This window comes from Monodelphis domestica, chromosome 5 (genome assembly GCF_027887165.1).
Source record: "Monodelphis domestica isolate mMonDom1 chromosome 5, mMonDom1.pri, whole genome shotgun sequence".
Lineage (NCBI taxonomy): Eukaryota > Metazoa > Chordata > Mammalia > Didelphimorphia > Didelphidae > Monodelphis > Monodelphis domestica.
Window position 1 is genome coordinate 24,807,650 of NC_077231.1, and position 25,362 is coordinate 24,833,011.

General features: G+C 41.6%; 1 protein-coding gene across 3 annotated transcripts in view; it reads right to left on the reverse strand.

Moving 5' to 3' along the window:
• Positions 1 to 4,798: 4,798 nt before the first annotated feature.
• The window catches only part of ATP23 (ATP23 metallopeptidase and ATP synthase assembly factor homolog), a 133,398-nt gene continuing 112,834 nt past the window's right edge, over positions 4,799 to 25,362 (reverse strand). For all 3 annotated transcript variants that reach the window (XM_056797714.1, XM_056797713.1, XM_056797712.1), the window contains 3 exons: positions 20,649 to 20,786; positions 15,722 to 15,805; positions 4,799 to 5,300 (listed from right to left, as the gene is read on the reverse strand). In XM_056797714.1, the coding sequence (XP_056653692.1) occupies positions 5,097 to 5,300; positions 15,722 to 15,805; positions 20,649 to 20,786 (426 nt within the window). In that variant the 3' untranslated portion in view covers positions 4,799 to 5,096. The remainder of the gene's footprint in view (positions 5,301 to 15,721; positions 15,806 to 20,648; positions 20,787 to 25,362) is intronic.

Below are 25,362 nucleotides of genomic sequence, written 5' to 3' on the forward strand. Positions count from 1 at the left end.
AATTCTAAAATCAATCATGACTCAAAGAACTTCCTGTTCTATGCTTAAGCATAGGTCAAAGCCCTTTCCATTGTTCAGCAAAAGGTTTCTGTCCTAAAGTAATCTTAAATAGGGAGGAGAAAGATCCTCCCATGCCAATGGGGTTCACATTCCAATAGAGTTCCCACTATCAGTAGGAAATTCTGGAACTACAAGCATGAAACCTTCCAATGGTGAAATTTCCAACATTCGCAAGTCTAAGAAATTTTAAGGTTTACATTTCTACCTTGTGCAGATCATATGCTGTTGGGGAAGAAATCCTGCAAAGAATCCTTGAGAAATTTTCTATCTGTTTCTATAGCTAAGGAAGAGTCCATGTAAGCACTCGCAACAGTATTCTTTTCAATGCTTCTTTCTTTTATTTTTGAAAAGTACAGAAATTACTATGGCTGGGAATTTTACTCTCTATAATTCATTGTAAATAATTATGTTTTTCTTTTATTATTTACAATTGATATAAATCACACTGAGGTAGTTTAAGCCTATGAGACCAAAAGGTTTGATACTGAGAGATAAACAAAAGCCTATGGGAAAAGAGGCTTTTCTTGGTTTATTTGCAAAAGGGATAGGAGCTCCAAGCTAATTAATACATAATTCCATGCATTTCTATTAATTTGCAAGGAAATATCAGAACATATCCTTTAATTGCTTTAGAACCCAGGTAGAGAGTATTGTTGTTCAGTTATCAGTCATATCCAACTCTTCATAACTCCTATTTAGGGTTTTCTTGGCAGAAATACTGGAGTGGTTTGCATTTGCCATTTCCTTCTCCAGCTCATTTTACAGATGAGGAAACTGAAGCAACTTTCCCAGGGTCACACAGTAAGTGTCTGAGGCCAGATTTTCCTGACTCAGAAAATAAGCAGCAAAATCAAAATCCAAACCCAGGTCTTCTAACTCCAGTGTCCTTTCTACTCTAGCACAGCACCAGTCTTCTCTGCAGGACAGAATCACAATTGGGGCAGGAGTTATAACCAATGGATCATTGTCTGACTTAATCATCATTTTCTCCTCTTTACCATCCTCCAGGTTTACAAAAACTTCTTCAGCCTACCACTTCCTTCTTTACCATTCCTTGTTCCATCCTTTCACTTGTAAAAACAGGTCCAAGAGAGAGTATAAGCCAAGAGGGAAATGAAAGTTAAGCACCTCCATGTTCTACAATCTTTGGTTTCACAAAGTTCTATGGACTTCAGTTTGAATTCCAAAAAAGGAAGAACAAAATTGGCATTCTAATTTTTACATTAGATTTGTGTGAAATTTTTCATTTTAGATCATAAAAACTGTCCATTGTCTCGTGTGACCCTGTCACCCATTTCATTATTAATCTTTCTCTTATTCTTAGCTCCAAAATGCCTTCCTTGCTCCTCCAATTTGTTTATTATATGACCTTTTATATCTAGTCAAGTATCCATCTGGAACTTACCTTGGCTTTTGATGCAGAGATGTCCCAACCTCATTTTTGTCAGGCTTCTGTCCAGGTTGTTCCCACAGAATTTTGTCAGGTGGTGAGTTCTTGCTCAAGGAACTGGCTTTATTAAATGCTCTGCCACTGTGTTTGATTCTATGTTCCTAATCTATTCCACTGAATGACCTCTTTTTTTAAATAGTGCCAAAATATTTTAATAATTACTATTTTTGTGGTAGTTTGAAATCTGATACCAGCAGACTCCTTTCCATCTTTTTTTTTATCATTACCCTTAAGATTTCTGACCTTTTTTCCTCCCCTGAATTTGGTTTTGGTTTGTTTTGATTTTTTTAGCTCTTTGGATAATTCTTTTGAGAGTCTGATTGGCACAGTAATTAATAAGTAAATTAATTCAGGTAGTATTGCCACATTTATTTTATTCTATTGGCATGAACAATTAGCATTTCTCCAATTTATTTAGATCTATTTCTGCAGTTATATTCATATAGCAACCGGGCAAATCTTGGAAGCTATATTCCTCAAATAAAAGTCTCTTTCCTGCAGAATTTTCTTGGAGAAGCTATATAAAATATATGTGTATGTATATGTTATATATTGTATTACACACTCACATATAAACATGTACTCTCTTTTAGACCAATGGGGAAAATTCAAGTAAAAAGTGTGTAAGAAGGAGTCCAAAGCCCCTTTAGGTCTTTTGAATGGACATATACACATATAAAAAGCCAGAAATGTGGCTGGACCAGTAAGAGACTAATCAGGAAACAATAGGGAATGCTGACCATGAGCAACACAAGTGAATTGGCCAACAGACTACAAAAACCAGTTTGAGCCAAAGCAAAGATGGACCAGGCTGAGCACCCTGGATCCTTAGCCAAAAGTATTTCTGCTTTTTGTTCTGAAGAACCTGGGGCTAAGAATTTCTTCTGGGGGAGTTAAAAGGTCTCTGAAGAGACAAGAAGACAGTAAATTCACTTAGGAAAAGGAAAACGCTGAGGTCTTAAGGCTGTTCCAAGGCTAAGGTCGAACTGCTTCTCTCTTAAAAGACTCCAGCTTTGAAGTGAAAGAACATGACAGGAGTCCTAGAGGCCAACAATTCTGCTCATCAGACACCAGGACAGCAGCGCTCAGCTGAACAGCTTGTCCGGCGACAGCACCTAGCAGAGAACATCCATTTGGAGCACTGCCAGGGAAAGACTTCCCTTCCAACAGGTAGTAGACCGAGTGCAAGTTATCTTTGCAGAGATGTATGCTTTCCCTACACGGGTGGCCCTCTACATTGTTGTTACTGTTGTCTAATTGTTTCAATTGTGTTTGAAGCTTCGTAACCCCCTTTGGGGTTTTCTTAGCAAAGATATCAGAGTGGTTTGCCATTTCCTTCTCCAGCTCATTTTACAGATGAGAAACTGACGCAACAGGGTTAAGCAGCATGTCCAAACTGTGCCCAAAGGGCGACAAAAGAATATCTACCCTTTGATCCAGCCATAGCACTGCTGGGTCTGTACCCCAAAGAGATAATGGACAAAAAGACTTGTACAAGAATATTCATAGCTGCGCTCTTTGTGGTGGCCAAAAATTGGAAAATGAGGGGATGCCCATCAATTGGGGAATGGCTGAGCAAATTGTGGTCTATGTTGGTGATGGAATACTATTGTGCTAAAAGGAATAATAAAGTGGAGGAGTTCCATGGAGACTGGAACGACCTCCAGGAAGTGATGCAGAGTGAGAGGAGCAGAACCAGGAGAGCATTGTACACAGAGTCTGATACACTGTGGTATAATCGAACGTAATGGACTTCTCCATTGGTGGCGATGTAATGTCCCTGAACAATCTGCAGGGATCTAGGAGAAAAACACTATCCATAAGCAGAGGACAAACTGTGGGTGTAGAAACACCGAGGAAAAGCAACTGCCTGACTGCAGCGGTTGAGGGGACATGACAGAGGAGAGACTCTAAATGAACACTCTAATGCAAATACTATCAACAAAGCAATGGGTTCAAATCAAGAACACATGTGATACCCAGTGGAATCACATGTCGGCTATGGGGGATAGGGGGTGGGGGAAAAGAAAATGATCTTTGTCTTTAATGAATAATGCTTGGAAATGATCAAATAAAATATTATAATAAAAAAATTCAAAGCTTTAAAACAAAAACAAAAACAAAAAAAGCATGTCCAAGGTCAGAGTGTCTGAGGCCAGGAAGAGGCATCTTCCGCCTCTGAACTACTTTGCTGCCTGCACACATGCCCTCTAGACTTCTGAAATCCCTACAGATGAGCCCTCCTGGCCAAATGTTCCCCATGAATGTGCTTCCCCTCTTAGTCCCTAAGTGTCCACTCCTCCCCACTGGCTATGTATTTGGGGCAGAGGGAGCCCCAGATTTAGGAAGAAAGCTTTCTTGTTACTGTTCTCACCTTGCCATTTCATTAAATGCTTTTGTGGGGCAGGAAGGGTAGATTGTGGTTTTGAATGAATGGATCCACAGAGTATCTTGAACCTGAAACAGCAATCTCTGGGGGAAGGACCTGGCATGGGAGCTGGGGGGTGCCTCCCAGCTCAACAAGTGATTTCACAATTTCCAAGTAAATTGCCTAGATCAGGAGCAAAACTAGGAAGGCAGTTATAGACTCTCACTAATCTTTTCATTTCAACTATTTTGTTTTGGAACTCGCTGCTCAACTTTTTTAAGTGATAGCCCAATTCATTGTTTTTTAAACCCTGAAAGTAAGAAGCATCCATTAATTTGCTACAAAAGAATAAAAATATGTAATTCCAGTTCATTATAGTGAAAACCCACTTTCCTCTGCATGATGAGGCTTTAATTAGAATAGAGCACTCAGAAGTTTGTAAACCCTGAATTACTGACCTCCAGGCACAGAGACCTGTGAGAGTCCAAATTTCATCACTGCAAAGTCACCCATAGACTTTGGTGATGCCAAAGGGGCTCCCATCATTTCTTCATTAACCCCTTCAGACAGCATTGCAAGGAGGACATGGACAAGAGTCCCATGGAGAAATAAAGCAGAAGGGGTTTTGAGATGAAGAAAAGAGGGATCTCACAAGACTGGTCTCAGTTTTCTCAGTAAAGTAAGAAGTGAGCAGCTGCATAACTAAGAGGATGGATGTAGGGAGAGAGGGAGACTTGAAGAGACATAGGAAGTAAGAGGGAATCAATCAAATAATATATAATAATAACTCATTTATAAAATGGAAATTCTATTCCTGCCCCCCCCATCCATACCAAAAAGAAATCAAAGTGCCTCTTTGGAGGTTTTAAAACACATTTTTAAATAATCCTATGTATTAAAGAACACCACCACCACCATGGTTTTAAAAAATTCAAATGTCATTTATTTGCCAGAAGAAGGTGATAAGATATCACAAATACTAACCTCTGAGAAAGCAGAAAAGGTGGGAGAAGTGTCTACCTTGAGGTTTAAAAACACCCAAAAATCCAAAGACGTTTCATTTCTGCCTGCTCTTAATTTCTCTGGTAATGGAAGTAAATTCTCCACTGTATGAGGATCCACACTTCCATGTTAATTTTGGCTTTTAACATATAAGTCTATGAACCATATTTTCTCCATGAACACTGCAATTATTGAACACAAGACGATCCATGTTCTTCACACATTTGCATAATAGCGATCTCGGTTCTGAAAGTTTCGATGGGCATGCTTGGCATCATTCTTACTGTGTGGAATTCTTCCAAAAGGTTCATGATCATTAAAGCAGGATTCAAAAACTTCATCGACAGCCTTCTGGGCTTCTTCTTTGCTAACTTTCCTAACAGCCAGAATAGAACGAAGGGCTCTGTCTCGGACACAAGTCTGAGGAGAACAAGAAGGCTTACTCAGAAAACAAAATAGCATTTAATACTCTACTCAGAGAACAATCTAAAAGAAATATTCCCCTGAGAGATGTTAAGGAGAGGGAGGGAAACTAAAAAGATCATTTAAAAAAATTGCCGGGGGTGTTTGTTTTTGGCCAAGACCCAAATTAATTAACCATAAATTTTAAACTTCTTCATTTAGAATCATTTTCTAATCACAGAGAGAGGCAGTATTACCTTCCGTCTAAGGTCAAAGAGCAGTAAAGGGTAGGCAACTGGGGTTAAGTGACTTGTCTAGGGTCACAAAACTAGGAAACATTTGAGGCAATATTTAAACCCCAACTCTAAGTCTGGCACTCTATCCACTTTGCTAACTAGCTGACCCTTCTTGGATCAATACATTCCTAATTGTACAAACAGGCACACTGATACAAAGTTTTAGCTAAAATTCTCAAACTGCTAATTAATAACTTTAGTGAAGTTGCAGGATTCAAAACAAATCCACATAAATCATCAGCATTTCTACATATTACCAACAAAGTCCAGCAGCAAGAGTTAGAAAGAGAAATTCCATTTAAAATCACTAAACAATATAAAATACCTGGGAATATACTTGCCAAGACAAGCAAAGCAATTATTTGAACACAAATACAAAACACTTTTCACACAAATAACACCAGATCTAAACACTGAAAAAATATTGTTCGTGAGTGGGCCAAGTTAATATAATAAAAATGACAATTCTATCCCATTCAGTGCCATACCAATCAAACTACCAAATAATTATTTTCTAGAACTAGAAAAAAATAATAACAAAATTCATCTGGAAGAACAAAAGGCCAAGAATATCAATGGAACTAATGAAAAAAATCTGAAGGATGGTGGCCTGGCACTACCACCAGATCTCAAACTGTACTATAAAGCAGCCATCATCAAAACAATCTGGTTAATAATTAGAATGGTAGACCAACAGAAGATATTAGATATACAGCATAATAGGGGTAAATGTCCTTAGCAATCTAGCATTTGATAAACCCAAAGAGTCCAGCTTTTGGAGTAAGAACTCACTGGACCAAAAACTGCTGCAAAAAATTGGAAAAGAGTATGTACAAAAATATAGCTAGCAGCTCTTGTTGTGATGGCAAAGAATTAGAAATTGTGGGGTGGCCACCAACTGGGGAATGGCTGAACAAACTGTGGTACCTGTTGGTGTTGGAATACTGTTGTGCTATAAGATATAAGCAAGATGAATTCAGGAAAAGCTGGAAAGATCTGCATGAACTGTTGCAGAGCCAAATAAGCAGAACCAGGAGAACACATCATATACAGTAACAGCAAACTGGATAAGAATCAACTGTGAAAACTTGGCTACTCTCAGCAATGCAACGATCTGGGGCAATCCTGAAAGACTTATGACAGGGAATGCTCTCCACCTCCAGAGAAAGAACTGTTGGAGTCGTCTTTCACATCAGTGTCATCTTTGGTTTTATTTTGGGATTATGCTTTATGTTTTAGTGTGCTCTTATGACAATGACCAATATGGAAGTGGGCTTTGCATGACAATCAAAAATGAAAAAATCCAAGTACAGATGTAAAACCCAGTGGAATTGTACATTGGCTATGGGAAAGGGTCAGGGGGAGGGGAGGGAAAGAACATGATTTTTGTAATCCTGGAAAAAATGCTCTAAATTAATCAATTAAATAAAATTTTTAAAAAAAAAAGATACACTAAAAAAATGAAAAAAGAAGTGGAAAACTATCCAAAATAAAGAAATAAATAAAATTCTCAATTTGCAAACAGACCACAGAAAATCTAGGGAAAATTCCTCTTGGCATTTTTCATAAAACAATGAGGTGAGGGGGCAGCTGGGTGGCTCAGTGGATTGAGAGCCAGACCTAGAGGTGGGAGGTCCTAGGTTCAAATCTGGCCTCAGACACTTCCCAGCTGTGTGACCCTGGACAGGTTACTTAACCCCCATTGCCTAGCTCTTCTGCCTTGGAACCAACACACAGAATTGACTCCAAAGTAAGGTATGGGTTTAAAAAAAAGAATTAAGTGAGCATCATATGAAGTAACTATTTCTAGGGCTCTCTTCCTTAATTCTTTAACTAACCAACTGTTGGCTAAATGGTTTTTTACTCTGATACCCAATCTGCTTCGAGTTAACCGGAAATTATGCCCACACACACACAGAAAAAAATAATAAAATTTTCATATAATTTTTAAAGCAAGAATCAAAAAAGTACCATACAACCTTTAAAAAAACAGAATATTCTTTGTCTAGGCATAAAAGCTATGTTCTTATTCAAATTATCCACCTAATAGTAGACCTTTATTAAAAAGTAATAGAAAAAAAGTTCTCAGGACTCATCAGTTCTGCACCTTATGAAAAATACTTAATTCTACCATTCCAATTCTTGATAAGTTTTTAAAGATTTTCTAATTCATTCAAGAGAGTAACATTTTCTCTTCCAATCCAACAAGTCCCTCAGACCTTGATCTGAGAGATTATTATTTTGTTTTATAAGTTCAGGTAGAAAAAGACAAGCACAAGTCACTACCTTGCTATTCTCTTATTTATGTAGTTATATTGATTATTTGTTATTTTTTAAGTCCTGAAACTAAGAAACAACTGTTAATTTGCTACAAAAGAAAAAACATAATTCAAGTTGATTGTACTGAAAACCCACTTTACTCTGCGTGAAAAGGTTTTAAATAGAATAATGGGTCACTCAGAAGTTTACTCTGAGCAGGTAGACAATGACTATTTGGAACCACATCAAAGTATAAGACTGTCAGCCCATTTTTCCAAGCTATTTTTGGAGCAAGTTCAGTGTCTGGCTGGATGACAAGGATGATAAACAAAGTGTTTCAAAAGTTTTAATGTAGTTTTGAGCTTTAACAGCTTAAACTTTGGGAGGGTCCTGAATACTCTTATCCTCTTCCCACTCAGTTTCCATTTCTTCAGCTGAATATCTCTATTTTGAAAGATTTTTCCTTCCACAGTTTGGAAATTGTGTGAATTCACAGCAATGTCGTGGCCACTAAAAACAGTCTTAAATTTATACAGATCAATGGGCAACTGAAACAACAGCTTTGTCTATGAGGATACTCTGGGGTCCCAACACAGCTAATGTGTTGTTGGTTTATCAACATGTAACCTGGGACTTGGTCACCTGTTTGTTTATAAAGGACAAGAAGCTTCAGTCCTCAGATTCTTGTTGAATCAAGTTTCCGCCATGTTCCAGGCACTGTGCTCACTGGAATCTGCAATGACACCAAGTCTGGGATCCTGAAGGGAAAGCTTTTTCTAATTCCCGAAGGCAAGGACCTAAACTGCATTATATTATCCCAACCTGCTCATTTGGGAAAAGGCATTCTTCCCGAATCTCACTCAGGTTAGAAGTGCAGCAGCCACTCACAGGCTTGATCTCACTACTAACTGGCATGGGAGCTTTGCCATTTCCATCTTGGATTTAAGAAGCCTGGAGTCCCAGCACTCCCGGTGTTGAAACTCAATAGCTCTGTCCCATTCTTTCTTCTTTCTTCTTCTCCCCTGCCCACTACAAACTAGTATACATCAGGCTCCCTGGGGCTCCCCAAATTGGGGCAAGATATAGTAGACACCTAATTGGCTTGGCCCTACTCCAGCTCAGAACTCCCAAGCTCAGGCCATCTTTGGCCTCCTCAATTTTCCCCATTAAATGTTATTATATTCAGGACATGAAAGACTGATGACATATTACCCTGTGTTTTTGCAACATCGCATTAATAGATGGTTTGACATCTATTACATTTCTGAGTAGCCTCAGTTCCAATCCAATTGTCCCAGACAAAGAATGCCTCACCGATAATAAAAGGTTTTATCTTCTACATAAATCACAAACAATTTAAACCACATTTTCAGCATTCTTCTGGATTTACTTACAAAAAGCTCCATTAAAATAAACATAGCTGGACAGACTTAAATTTGTGTGTACATTACTTGATTTTAATATATTTACTAACAATTACTTATCAGTAATCAATTAATTAGTAATCTTTATCAAGAACTAAAAACAAAATAAAAACCCATCAACTGGAGCAGCTAAACCAACTGCAGTTAAGAATCACTTTTCTGTAAGGAACAAGACCAATACTGAGAGGGAATTCTGAAATTCTGAAAGGGAAGACCAATGAAAGGAAAGCAAAGAAAGCAGAAATGAGGAAACAATTCGCAAATGAAAATGGAAAGCATGCCACACACAAAAGAACCACAACTGAATGGGGCTAATTATTCACAACAAACTTGGTTCCAAAGAAGAGATATGAGAAGGCCTCCCCCAAGGGCCTCTTAAAAGACAATGATCCAGAGGAGTGGAACATTTCAAGTAATGTCAGATTTTTTCCAATGTGTTTTGCTAAACAGGTTTTACCAAATTTTTCTCTTCTCTTTTTTTCTTTGATTCACAGGAGAATTGTATTAAACTTACTTTAAAATGTTTTTTTAGCAATTATATGTAAAAATACTTTTTAACATTTGTTTATTAAAATTTTGTGTTCTAAATTCTCTCTCCCTTAATCCCTCCCTTCCCTTCTCACTGAGAAAGTAAGCAATTTGATACAGGTGATACACACAGTCTTTCAAAACATACTTCCATATTAGTCATTCCTCTTTTTTTTTTATTATTTGTCATAAGGGATGGCTCCCTGGGAAGTAAGCAAAGAAGAGATACAGAGGAAATGTGAACAATGTTTTAAAAAAAAAGACAAAAATCTCTTTTTTGAAAATGAAAAGTTAACAAAAAGTAGAAAATTTTATTGTTCCAAAGTTTTACATAATTCTTATTTGATCTTCACACACACACAAAAATTATACTATACCCCCTTTACAGATGAGAAAACTGATACTCTATCCACTATGCCTGCAACAAAATAGGGCAATCTGCCCCCTGACCACTCACTAGATAAAAGGCTCTCCTCACCAGGCTCCCAAACCTGAGATTTTTCCTGCCTCATGCCAAAAGCCCTTTCCAGGGCTTTTCCTCTTCCTGGGTATACCACAACTCCTCTCCAATCTTCCTTCTTCTCCAGGGGTCCCCGTTTTCCCATCATGTCCACTACAACTAAGAATACATCATCAATGCACATACACAAACCACATCTTTCAAGAGGGGATTCCAGGGAGATAAAGTCCACACAGCTAAAATAAATCATAAGGGCTTCATGTAAAGTGAGTTAGAGGTGAAGAAGTGACTTCAAAGAGCTCCTCTCCTCTTCGGCCTCCTCAGAGGGTCATGACGATGCTCCAGAGTCCACCTCCCTGCCCAAGGACAAGATATCTCCTTCATACTTCTCTTGGTCTCCAGAAGACAAAGACCCTGCATATCTGGGCTCTGTCTCTGGCCACTCTCTTGGCTTCTGGTCCACACGGCTATTGTCTGTCAACAATCTGCCGGGACCAGGCAGGATGTTCCCTCTTTAAAACATGAGCCACCACTTCCCACCCTTCTCAGAATCCAGATTACACATTAGTTTGTTCAAAATAATCATTGTTTGGCCTTGAAAAGTCCTCAACTATTCCCTGTTCCACAGGGCACATACATACAGCAGAGGACTTCTGCTAATTCTCCCTAGATTACTCTGGGTTTCTCTGGGGCCACGTATCACATGTCACCTCTTCAGCCTGAGTCTCCCTTATGTAAAATAACAAAGGTAGTTAAGATGATCCTTGAGGTCTCTCTGGGACTATAAATCCTACAACCATGACAGACTTTAAATATTAAAATCCTACATCCACAATTTATGACAAACTAAGAAAACCAGAGGAGAAAAGTCACTTAACTTCTTTGAATCCTCATCTGGAAAATGGGTCTAATAATACCACTGAGCTCACAGGGCTGTTGTGAGGCCCAAATGGGGTGATGTACATAAAGTACGTTAAAAGGCATAAAGCAGAGACAGCTCGGTGGCTCAGTGCATTGAGAGCCTGGCATAAAGAGGAGAGATCCTGGAGCTCAAATCTGGCCTCAGACACTTCCCAGCTGTGTGACCCTGGGCAAGTCACTTAACCCCAATAGCCTAGGCCTTACCACTCTTCTGCCTTGGATATAAATCAATCATAAGATAGAAGGTAAGGGTTGATTTTTTTTAAGTCTTAAAACAGTTTGTAAATGTCAACTCCATCATGATTAGTATGCAAACCCTCTGGCCCCCACACTTGGGTCACCCCTTAATCCCTAATCCCTGAATGAACCCCAGCGCCCCCCTGGCCATCTGCAAGGTCAAACCTGAGCCGGCAGGAGGAAGCTCTCTGCTCACCTCCAGGGCCTGGCCCAGCTCAGCAGCCAGTCACAGGCACGGAAAGGGTAGGTAGGAGGCATAGGAGGGCCTCCACAACACGCACAGCAACATGTCGCCAACCCGCCTGCTGGGCTCTGATGACTTTCAGTTTCACTTACTCTCCACAGGAAAGTGACCGGTGGGGCACCAGGCACAGACCCAATTTGTGGTTGTCCTTGTTTTTCAGTCGTGCCAGACTCTCCAGGGCCCCATTTGGGGTTTCTTGGCCAAGATCCTGGAGTGGTTTGCCATTTCCTTCTCCAGTTCATTTTTCCAGATGAGGAATCCAAGGCAAACAGGGTGAAGTGATTTGCCCAGGGTCACCCCACCAGGAAGTATTTGAGGCTGGATTTGAACTGGGGTCTTCCTGACTCCAGACCAAGGGCTCTATCCACTGTACCTCCTAGCTAGCTGCCTTAGGGGATGAGATGCTTATTGATGTGGCTAATTGGGGACTTGCCTGAGCCTACCAGCTGCTTTTGTCCTCCCTAACCACGATGTCCACTCACAGATATCCTGGTCGTCTCCCCCCTTGGAAGCAGGGATTCTATCATTCCTTGTATTTGTACCCCCAGTACCTAACCTGTTCACATCTATCTCACGCCTAATGTTAATGTTTAACTCGCAGCCATACACCAGCACCGGTAGAATATTCGTGATTTTGTTTATAAATGTCTTTGCTGCTGGGAGAAATGTAAGGAAATTAAGGTCCCTCTTAGTATTTTCCTGAGGGCAATACAGCCAGGCCTCCAATTTATTTTTGGGAACAATTTCCTATTTACATTATCTATCAAAAACATCTATACTGATGAATAACACTAGTTGACATTTATAGATTGCTTTCAAGTTTGCAAACTTTACACAATATCTCATTTGAGGCTCACAATAAGCCTAGAAGGGAGGTACTGTCAGTATTGTTGTTGTTGGAGCAGGCCTGGAGTCAGGAAGATTCATCTTCCCAAGTTCAAATCTGGTCTCAGACACTTCCGAGCTGTGTGACCCTGAGCAAGTCACTTTACCCTGTTTGCCTCAAAAAAAAGAAATTATTGTTGTTGCTACTTGTCCTTTTTCAAAGAGGCCCGTCACAGAGTGATGTCTTGACTTATGCACAAATTGGGTGTCAGAGAGGCAGAGTTGCACCAAGTCATTGGCCTCCCTCTCCCCTCCAGTCATCAAAGTGCAGCGACAAAACAGAAGCAGACTGACCGCTTGTGGCCTCAGATGCAGCGGATGACCTCGTCATCTTCGCTCCAGAGCACCTGCTTCGGCAACCTTTATGGCCACTGGAACAAAAGGCTCTTCCTGTATTCACGCTCTTGGGGTAGACACCAGCCTGACTCACCAAGGGCTTCGCAGCCCACTGGTTACCCTCAGCCTGGTTCAGCCCATGTGCTGAGGTAAAGCCCAGGGTGCCATCCCCCATACCATCTAGTTAGCCCACAGGCAAAACACGAATCCTAGCTCTGTGGCCAACTGAGGAGCCTCCCCTTCCTCCTGTACAAAAGGGGATGATAGCACGACCCTACGTACCACAAAAGGCTAAAAAAGATCACTAGATAAACTGATCACCTCCATTCTACACAGAGAACTCTGGCACCGATCTTCACGGCACGCCATACCACATGCCTGCTCACGTCTGGCCCGAGAGCATCGCCTTCGCTGATGGGTATTCAAGGGCTTAAAGGAAAAGCAAGACCTCTGTTTCACTCACTGAAACATTTGTTGCCTCCTCCGGGGCCGTCAGGTGCTTCCCTTCTTTAACGATAGTTCTCCTCTCAATCATTTAAAGAAGATTCTTCTAAGTTCACATGTATGCATATGGTTCCTTCAATGGAGCTCTCTTGTTTTTGCTACTATTAGCCAGTAAGTTTTCTCATAACCCCCATTTGGAAAACAAAACTTCCCACAAAAATATTTTTAGATTTTCGAACTTTTTGACACCAACTTCATTTCTTAATTTGGTCAAAACAAGCCTGCTCCTGCAGTGATAAAAATTAACGCTCTGGAAATGCCTTCCTGGGCAGCCTTCCGCTGCACCAGCTGCTTTCAACTCACTGGTGTTTGGGAAGAGCTTGCTGGCCTCTCATTACTGAGCAGCAACTAAGCCACTTATTCACAAACATTCAAAAAGGATTTGTTAGCAAAAGCAACGGAGGATGAAATTTCATCTTGTAGTATCTAGAATTGGGAATAAAAATTCTGCTAAACAGGTAACTAGGTGACACATACAAATAGAAGGAAAAAGAAAGATTCCCCCTCCTAAGAGAGTCTCCATTCCTTCCCATCTGCAAGATCATGCACCGCTTCCATTCGCACCCCCTCCACAATGCCCCTAGATTCCGTCTCCTCCCTTCTGGTTTTTTCTAGGAAACATCTGGTCTCTCTTCTCTTCTAGAATCAAAGGGACAGGACACTTAAGGCTGCTGCATCTAAGAAGTGACATTTATACAGCACTTTAAAGTTTGCAAAATATTTCCTATATCCTATGACAACTGGGATTCCCAGTGACCCTATGAAGTGAACATTGAATTAGTATTATTTCCATCTTACAGATGAGGAAACTGAAGCCCTGAGGGTATATGCTGTAGAATAAGAGAAGAGAGAGTTTGCATTTAGGAGAGACCCAAGTCTCTTGGAGGGACCAGCTGAAGAGAGAGTGGAGGAGGGGCGAAGAAAACCTGAAAGTTCTAAGGAAGAATCAGAAGCTTGAATCCTAACTGACAGCTCACTTCCAGCCTGGGAGGCAGAGGAGAGAGGTGGATTCCTGAAGGCTAGGAAGAAGCCCATTTCTTTGGAGACTTACTATCCCTTCTGAAACCCTGAACAGCTCTACTAAGACTCTCAGTTACAGCTGTCTAAAGTCTTCAAGAGGGATTGTGGATTTGGACTTTTGAACAGAGCCATCCAGCCCCTTTCCTGAGATTTCACTCTCTCTCTCTCTCTCTCTCTCTCTCTCTCTCTTACTTATCCCTGCACTTCCAAGACCTAGTTAGTTTGGGAGTAGGGGCAAGAAAACAGTTGTCAAAAAGGAGAGGTCAGGGCTGAGAAGTCTATGACCTCCAGACTGGGGGGGGGGGGGGGGGGGGGTGGAGACCAACCTGTAAGAGGGGAAAATCTTTAGGGCTTCCCTTTTACCCACTTTCCTGCCTCATATCCCTGCCATCCCCTTCCTACCTTAACCTCAATAAATCATTTGATATTTAGGATTTGGGGTTTGGGTCTGTCTGTAAATAACAGCTAAGGGGATCAAAGATTTGGGAGGGCCACACCTCTCCCCAAGAGAGGGGTGACTTTCAGACCCCAGAGATTCAAGATGGCAGTTGACCACTTCTAAGCCCCTGAAAAGACTGACAATTAATGCCATTTGGGAAGCAGAAGTATAAGAGATCATCTTAATGACAGATGTGATCTCAGGAGCCCTGGGCTCCTCTGAAGGAGGCATCTGGTCATCTCGTTGGGGCAATCTCACTTTAGTCTCCTGTCCCCCATCTCCCAGATAATATCTCTGTGGAGACATATTCCTTTTTCAAGGGGACAAGACTTGGCTTATGTCCCCCTACAAGTAAGGGAGAAGAGGAATAATCCCTTCACTCTCTCACCCTTATTCCCTCTTTTCTTCCCATCATTCATCTCCTTCTTTACAATGTCTTGGCATGGTCACCCAGCTGAAGTTTCAAAGGCAGAATCTCAACGTGGTTTTCCTAAAACCAAATCCAGCACTGTCTCTCCATCTAGTCTAACCTTTTCTTTTTACAGATGAGGAAAGTGAGGCTAGGAAGGATGTGAGCGATCCCAGATACATAACTGTGACTCCCTAGCTCTCAGCCCTGGAGAACGCACATAGATATCTATTCAATTAAACCATCCTTTCATTAACAGGCTTGTCTAAGGTCAGACATATACACAAGAAATTTATTCTTCTCCCAGTCCATAAGTTTTTAAGCCTCTCCCAAGAGCCATTAAGCATAATCTATTAACTGTTCTTTCACCAGTCTGCATACACACCTGTCCAGTCTCTCGAACCTCTTTCATCAGAGATTCTTAACCATTTTTTAATCCTATTCTCTCGATTGACAACAATTTATTTTGATTCTTACCTGGTGATGCTGTTTTAATCCAAAATTAAGTCGGATCATTTCATTGGCAAGTGAGCAGTCTCCACTGAGGTTGGCCGCTCGAACCTACCACAAAGATATAAGGCAATTAAAAGGGAAGGCAATGCTCATGCTGACTTAGAGCTTTAACATATCATCTGTTTCTAAAAAATTTCTTAGGGAACTTTACAAAATTATTGTATTTTTCCAAAATACAGGATGTCAAAGTCTTAAGAGAAGTTTTTAAGCTATTAAAGACTGACTGCATTGAGACTCTGGGGACACTGTATATGTAAGGCTTTGAAGAAGAATTAAAGATAAAGCATGTCTGCAGAGGAAGTCCTTGAGGAAAAAAATCAGGAGATATTCTGAGTAGGACGGTGGTGCATGCAGAGTCAAATGCGATCTCTGGGATAGTATATTACACTTAGCTTTTCTTCTCATTGACGGTGGAGGGTTCTGGTAGAGGAGAGGGGTTGCTGTGATGTGACAGTGGTATAAAAAAAACAAAAATTATCAGGGAGATGCAACACTAGCATTCATGGCTTCTTCAACAGAGGCCATACACACTCCCACCAGAGGCTCTACGTATCATTAAGAAGCAATGGAATCTTGGAGTCATGGTTCAATTCTAATGTCATTCTACGAAGACAGAGCAGAAGAGGGCCATCGTTCTGGAGAGGCTGAAGAGAACACAAAGAAGAAAGCCTCAGAGGATCCGCTTCCCGAGAGAACTGAATTTAGCCCTCGTTCATGAAAAAGCATGAAGAGAATTCTTAAGGAGAGACTAACTGGCATCGAGAAAGAATTTTACATGGGATTGTGTTTCCAGAATTGAGGAGAAGTCAGTAAGATGGTTACAAAGTGACTTTGGCTACTGTGATCATTTATTTATGTCTTTGTCTATTTGATACCCTATTAATAAGTAGTACAACTAGTGATACTGATGTGAAGGTTTGAAGGAGAGACGGGCAAACATTTATGGAAAAAGTAGTTTCTCTAATTTATGAAATAAAAAAATAGTTAATATGTGATAAATAGGGTTGGGACCCCAGAACTAATTGTTTAATGAGAAAGACATAATTTTTATGATTAATGTGGAAATATCAGAAAATATCTCTTGATTAACTTTCAACCTAAAATACGAATAAATAAGCTATTATTAAACATGAGTGCGGTTGACCCAAAAACCTCTGCTCGGCAAGCTTTTTTTTTTTCTTTAAAGAATGAGAAAAAAAGAAGAAAAAATTCGTAACCACAGGGCTGGGGCTGGCTGATGCCAAACATGCATATAAAGTGGACAATTCACTCAAACATGATGATGAACTTATTTCTATCAGAAGAGAAGTGGGAGACTAAAGTGTGCCCTGAGGGTCATAAGATCAGTTTGTCTGGCTTACCTCTATCTGTTTGTTACAAAGGAGAAAGTATTGGGAAATGACAAGAATGTCTAAAATAAAACCATCAATATAAACTTTTTTTTAAATTTGCCAATCATGCAGTTACTTGGTCCCTCATGTTATTTCTTATGTGCTGGGTATTTCAAAGATGGGGTTTTTTGTTTCAGAAAGATTTGGGGATGATAAAAGTAATACATAACCCAATCATTTCTTCTTCCTGCCAATTCTGGGCCAGACCACCTTCTATTCAAATGTATGTCCAAGTCATAAGTATTGATGGACAGGCTCAAACTTCACATTAGAATGCATGACCAATAAACGTGTTTTAATCTCGTATTGATATATTTTTACATATTTAAATTTGTTGAAATTTGGTTTTTTCCCCCCATAGAATTTGTGTATAAATAATTAGGCCATACATTTTGGTTTTTTAATTTGTTACATTAAAATATTCAGTTAACACCCTCCCTCCCTCCCCTGCCTCCATTAGAGAAGGCATTACTTGACACATATAAAACTATGTCTCAACCCATTAAAAATAACCAAAGGTAAATAAAATCCCTTGGTCCTACTTCTGAGTGATTTATGGTTCTCGTCTGAGACCCTGTCACAGTCCAGGGATTGGTGTAATCTGCAGGGTCACTCAAAAACAAAAGATTCCCTTCTCTGTTCCACTTGCACATCCTCCTTTAGGGTGGTGAACACCTTTAGGAAGGACACTTTCCCCTATTTTATGTTATATAAAACACTTGATATCAAAGACATCTCCATCTATCATTAGGTTCTACTTCGAAAATTTCATTCTGGGGTCTTTTGAATATAGCCAATTATCTGCCAAAGCCAGAAGTGAGGCCTCAAATTACTGCTCTGTAAACCCAAACACTCCCAGAAACTATCCAGAAGGCATTCTTTAAGGGGATCTTTAAATGATGAATGAGACTTAGGATATCAGAGTCTAAAATGCTTGAGGTTGCACCTCAACAAAAACCACATATTTAGGTCAAAGACTTTCAGACAATTAGAAAAGCTCCTGGCTTCTGCAATTTTTTTCCCCCTAAGCACCTAGTTTCTGTGTCTCAAAAAAAAAAATGTTAACCCCCTTCCTTCTGTATTAGAATGAATACTATATATTGGTTCCAAGGCAGAAGAGCAGTAAGAACTAGGCAATGGGAATTAAGTGACTTGTTCAAGATCACACAACTAGGAAGTATCTGAGGCCACATTTGAACTCTAGTGTCCATGTCTGACTCTTTAACTACCCAGCTGACCTCTCAAATCTTTAAAAAATTTTTTTAATTAATAAGACAGCTACTTTCTCTCCCGCCACCCCAGCCCCAACTCTACTGTAGGGGAGGCTGACCAAAAATCTTTGTAACAAATATGCAGACAAGCAAAACAAATTGCCTTATGGGCAGTGTCTAAAAATTGTATGTCTCATTCTGCATCCTGAGTTCCTCACCTCTTGGTCTGGAGGCGGAGCACATGCTTCATCATTGGTCCTCTAGAATCATGGACGGTCAATGCATTGATCTTATACTTTTAAAATTGATTTGTTTTTACAGTGTAGCCATTACTGGATTACTATAAACATGAAGGAGTCTCAAATTCCTAAGGAAGATGTGACATTCCTCCGTTCTCCCGTCTCAGAAATCCCACTCTGCGATAAACTAGACAAAACAAACCAGTCCTTCCAGCACAAGGAATCGGGACACCCCCCAGGTGGCTCTATCAAGTGGAAGTCTGGCTTGAAAGTTCAGGCACGTTTGCCTCATGTTGTCTATGCAAGGAGGCAGAGTAACCCCCAAATAATTCCAGCAAATATATGAAAAAGTTATTCACACAGATGCGATAGCCACTAGACCTCATGACATCTGCTCAGCACAAGCAGAATGGCCTCCTCCTGTTATTTTTATAACAACACAGCCTCATTACTCAGAGGAGTTCAAGGCATTTAACATATTTTAACTTGCTAAGCAGGCATTAATTCTCACAACACCCAAGGGAGGCAAATAATGAACAAGTTTTCACCAAGGTTTCCGTCTCCTCTCCAAATAACATGACTTATAATTCAATGTATTTGGGGCTGCATATTAATTTTAACTGGAATCTAGAAAGCAAATCCAGGGTGTATGCAAATTTGTGAAACCCCGAAATCGTTTTCACATTAAGACTAGCGCTCTCATCTAACTGCACCCTGGAGGTGCGTATGTAAAGTCTTATACAGGAACCACCTCTATAAGCTCGCTCCCAGGTTTCTCAGCAACACCAGAGTGAAACAGTCATACGGGGCGGTCAGGGCTGTAACTGTGATCGGGACACCAAGCAGAGCAAGTCGGGAGCTCAGGCTGTTGGCACTCCGTAACTGGGTTCGGATCATCACCATTCATCCAGAAAGTGTGCCAACTGATCAGGGCAAGAATGTTGGGGCACGTTTCCATACCAACACAGAGGACTGAGCTGTAACGTTCTAGGCAACTCTTGGGGAATGTGTGATCGGGACAAGGTTTTCAGGCTCTCCGTTCCCGTGCACAGATTGGGCACCTGTTTAGCTACAAGTCAAAGTGCTCAATAAATGCCATTTTTAGTGACCCTGTATGAGACACAAATAAAGATGACCTTCTGGAATGACCACAAAGTCCTGTTTTCCCCAAACAAAAAACTGATCATTTGCTACACCAAGATTTAATCACTACCAGTATCTGAATCCCTGATTATGTTTGAAACAGTATTAAGGGGCAGCTAGGTAGCACAGTGGATAGAGCACCAGGCCTGGAGACTGGAGGTCATGAGTTCAAATCTGGCCTTAGACACTTCCTGGGCAAGTCTTACCCCCTATTGCCCAGGCCTTACTACTCTTCTTCAGTTTGGAACCAATACTGAGTATTGATTCTAAGACAGAAGACAAGCTATTATTGGCAATACAATAATCCAGGACAATTCTGAGTGACTTAGGACAAAGAACACTATCAGCCTCCAGGAGAAAGAACTATTGGAGTCAGAATGCAGATGAAAGTGTAAGATAGTTCACTTGTTATTTGGGCTTATCTTTTGGGGCTTTGGTTTTATAAGATTACTCACTTATAAAAATGATCAATATGGAAATATGTTTTGCATATTACATGTATAACCCAGATCAAATCACCTGCCAACACTGAGAGGGGAAAAGGGTGAAAGGGAGATAAGTTCAATCATTTAACCTAGGAAAATTTGTGTGGAAATTTGTTATCACATGTAATTGGCAAAAAATAAAAAAACAAAAATTTAATACAGAAGGTAAAGATTTTTTAAAAAGAAGGTATTCTGAATTACGTGCTTAAATTCAAAACTTGGTAAAAAGATATTTAAAACATAATTAGCTCAAAAGAAATGGGGAAGGAGAAACTAGAAGCTTATTAATTGAAAATATAATAAATGAGAGAAAATTAATGATATACATTACACTTGAATATATGAGTATTATGAAAAGTCTCATACTTCAGAAAACTAAAGTCAGGAATTAAATTAACCCACCAGAAAGAGGTGGACCTTACCTCGGAACAGGCCAAATGTTTGACATTAGTAAACCAGTCAACATGAGCACGACAATGATCAAATGCATGAATTAGTTCGTGAGTGACCACTCGGTTCATGTGAGCCTGATTATGGATATTATTCTGACACAGCACTATCTATGGGGCACAAAATACAAAAGACACAAAGTTAATATTTATTTCATCTAATTTGCCTGAGATTTATTTCCCAGATTCCAATTCCCTCCATATCCATGGCACAAACAACATGCCTTCAGAGGCATGCCTGTATTATGAATAAAATCACACATCCCCTTCAAGCTGCTCACTTACTGCTAATGAATTAACTTGGACATCAAATTAAGTTCAATTTGTCTTACAAGGAAAGTAGTCAGATTTCCCCACCCACAAATCATACTTTGCTTTCAGGAAACCCCAATCACCGTGAAACATCCCCCACCATGCCATAAATGCCCACTCCTTGATTAGCCTCATGCTATTCATTTAGTTTCACACACACACACACACACACACACACACACCCCAATACCCAACCCTGCCCACATTTTTAATGTGATTTATTTTTTCATGTATTTTAAACTTAATAGTCATCAAAAAAATACAAATATCTTTAAGTGATTATTCAGGAAATGACACATTTCTGTTCTCCTGCTGCTTTTTTAAAAGGCTCCTGTCTATTCTTCAAGATCAAGATAAATTTTGCCTCTTCTATAATAACTATTATCAATAATCTCAGTCCTCTTTGGGCTCTCGCAGAACCTAAGAGCTTTCCATTTCAGCATCCAATCTGGCACTTGCACTGCCTGGTAGGCCTCTCAATTGTTTTGTGCAGGCTCAACTTTTCTCCTCTAAGTCAGCAAACAATGATTATGTGCCCACTGTGTGCAGAACACTCAAAAACAGGGGCCAGGCTTGTCACGCACAGTCTTGTCTCCTCTCCAGCACTAAGCACAGGGCTGGGGGTATGTCCATTAATGTACCAATACATCCAGGACAGATGGTTAATTTTGAGGTCCTAGTTCATCCATTTTCACATCACCAGAGAAGACTCTGTAACTTGGGAGATGCCACAAGAGACAGCATCCTTCTTTTTTTTTTTAAACCCTTACCTTCCATCTTGGAGTCAATACTGTGTATTGGCTCCAAGGCAGAAGAGTGGTAAGGGCTAGGCAATGGGGGTCAAGTGACTTGCCCAGGGTCACACAGCTGGGAAGTGGCTGAGGCCAGATTTGAACCTAGGACCTCCCGTCTCTAGGCCTAGCTCTCAACACACTGAGCTACCCAGCTGCCCCCAACAGCATCCTTCTTTTAAACCTCCTGTTACCCACTTACAGGGTCATCTCCACTGTCTACCCACATCCAGCTTCTGAAGTGGTTCTAGCATCTGACTCAGGCTTCACCTCTCCCTCATCACAGTCATCATGTGCAGGTACCATGTCTGGTTGCTAATGGCCTCCACTCTGGGCAATTCCTCTAGCTGTCCCCCATGCCTACCATGCTGTGCTCTTGGCTCTGACTACTGACCAACTGGCTTCCTGCGAGCCCCAAATTAAACCCCACCGTCTACAAGAAGCTTTCCTCAGCTCCTCTGAATGCCCCGGCCTTCCCTCCTTTAATTATCTCCTAGTTATCCTGAATATTCTTGCTTTGTCTGCATATCTGGTTGTATTTTTTGTCTCCCCAAGTGCCTGCAAGGCAGGACTGTCTTTTTGCCTCTTTTGTAACTAACCTCAGTTAACACAATGCCTGGCACACAGTGAATGCTTAAAAAATACTACTGATTCGATGTCCTCAGCCACCCACAAAAGTGGCCACATTCATGCATGTAGTCATTCAGCAAGCATTTATTAAACTCTTACTATATGCCATGCACTACAACAGGCGCTGGGGATACAATTACAAAGAATGAAAAAAAGAGCTTGCATTCTTAAGTCCCCATAGGAGTGTGTAGAGAATAAGGACAATTCTATACAAGGAAGTTGAGGAAGGAGGCCATTGCAGGCTGGAGAATCTCCTTCACATCTTGGAGGAAGAGGAGGATTCTTAGGAGGCTGGAGTGAGGAGGGAGCATGTTCTAGGCATAGGGGACAGCTGTACAAGGGTACTGCATCTGTGCCTCAAGCATTCTGGTTAAAAGCGTCCTCTTTTGCCTTTCCAGAGTCGTCCTGGAGCTGCCCTCCAGGGTTCCCCAAAGCCTCCCTCTCTCCCATCACAAGGGTCACCTATCCAACTGAAGGGGCTGCCCCCCTCCTGGGACTGGCCATCCAGGCCTATGAGACACTTCTCTGCCATCAACCACTGCCGCCTCCAAGGAGCTCTTCCACTAGCACACTTCATACTTCTTGGGGCTTAAGAACTGCTCCACCTCCAAGAGAGCAAATCTGAAATTCCCTCTCCTGAGCTCAGCACCTTCCCTTCAGCTTTTCCCACCGCTTCCTGTCTCCTGGGCTTCCCCTCCTCCAGGCCTCCAGGCCCTCGACCCCCTCCCCTTGTCCCCTCCTGCCTTCACATACCTTCCTGCCCACCTACTAGGGCCCTAGGACTTCCTGCTCTCTACATTGAACAAAGTCCTACCTCTAAACTCCTCCCGCTGCGCCCTGTGTTCTTGTTCCCAAGCCATCAAGCACAAGACAACTCACTGCATCCACTACAGACAGATGACCCTATCAGCCAAGTCCCCACATGGCTCAGCAACACCGCCCCACCCCGTAGTGACTGCTCTCCTCAGTGGCAGCTCGGTGGCCCAGTGGATGGAGTGCCAGGACTGGAGGTGGGAGGCCCTGGGTTCAGGTGTGGCCTCAGACACTTCCCAGCTGCCTGATACTAAGACAGAAGAGATTTTTTGAAAGCTCTGTTTTATGCCGCTCAGGTTCCCAACTCCATAGGCTCTCCCCAGTCATAGCAGAGCCTCATCTCCTACTTGGGTCATCTGAGCTAAACTCCTCCAATTTCCCTCCTCTCCACCTCAAAATTTCTCTCTTGGCTTCCCTCTTCCTCTTTTCCTTCTGTCTTAGGGAAAGTGTCTTCCCAAAGTCAGCCTCTCAGTCTGTCCACTTTATCTCTTCAGCTCCAAAACCTTGTTCCACGATTCAGTCCTTGCTTCTGTTGCACTTACGCTATCTCCCCATCCACCAGATGTTTCTTCACCATTTACAAATGTGTCCTTGAGGGGCAGCAAGGTAGCACAGTGGACAGGGAGCCAGGCCCATGGGCGGGAGATCCTTGGTTCAAATCTGGCCTCGGATACTTCCTAGCTGTGTGACCCTGGGCAAGTCACTTAATCCCCACTGCCTAACTCTTATTGCTCTTCTGCCTTGGAACTGATACACAATATTGATCCTAAAAAAGCAGATAAGGGTTTGGAGGGTGAAAAAAAAGAAATGAAATTGCCTAATTTGAACTGTTTCCTTTTAATTAGTCTTATCTGACTTTTTAATGCACTTTAATGTACTGAGCCTGCCTCCCTCTGTATTGGGGGTTCAATCCGAAGCTGAGGAAGGGGCCCGGTCCTAATTTGCTGGGCAATTGCCATGCACTGCTCATAATTGAGATGCTTGGAAGAGCAAACCCTTGTTTCCACAGTCATTTCATCTCTGACTCATTACATTGCTCTTTTCCTTTCCAGTCACTCCTCTGCTTCCGACAGGGGCTCTTCTGCCTCCTCCCACCCCTCCAATGAGGTGATCCCCAAGATTCCGGCTTTGTTCTGGTTTTGTCCTCTACCCCCTTTCATTTATCACTTCCAGAACTCCTGCTAACATCTCTCTGGATTGCTCCCCTGCTTTCTCCACCAAATTCTACCAACAAATCTGGCCTGTCCATCCCAGAAGCACAGAATCTCAGCGATGCAAGTGAAGCCAGGTCCTATCTAATTTAATCCACAGTGTAATAGGCATCTGTTCTATTATCATCCCCAACAAGTAACCACACAGCACAATCCAGAGAGGAGGCCTGCTTCCCTCCTGAGATGGCTCATTCTATTCTGGGGCAGTTCGGATTTAAAAGAGCTCTCCCTTACTGAGTCAAAACCAACCCCTCGACATCTCCCACTCACCTGAAACAACAACCCATTTCCAGGTTCCATCCCTACTAGAGAGATGAGGAGCCTGAGGCAGACAGAAGGGAAGTGACTTGCCCAGAGTCACACAGTTACTACTGTCTAAGGCTGGATTTGAATTCAGGTCTCCAGACTCCAGGCCCAGTGCTCTACCTCCCATGCCGCTGAGCTGCCTACTAATGATAATATTCCCATTGTACAGAGGAGGAAATGGGGTGACGTGCCCACGCTAATGCAGCTAAGAATTATCAGAGGCCAAATGTGAACTAGCTCCCAAGTTCAAATCTCCACAGCATCTCCCTGCCTATCTTCCTCTTCCTCTTCCCACCAGTGCTGAGAAGGAGACTGGACCTCTGGTCCCGATTCTGTCAGTGTCCCTCTGTGTGACCACAGGTCAAATAAGTCACTCGTGTCTCTGGGCCTCAATTTCCTCACATGAAAAATGAGGGCTGGACGAGCTGACCTCCAGGGCCCCTTCCAGCTCTAACGCTCCAGGGCCCTGCTTCTTCTGGTCTGGCCTCCATCAACAAGCTCTCAGGGTCGCCTGGGGAGTCCTCACTTGCTCACTTATTACTGTCCTCAGGACCCTGGGAAAGTCGTGTAAGCCTTTTGACACTGTTTCTCCATCTGTAAAATGGAATAATAATGACCTAGAAC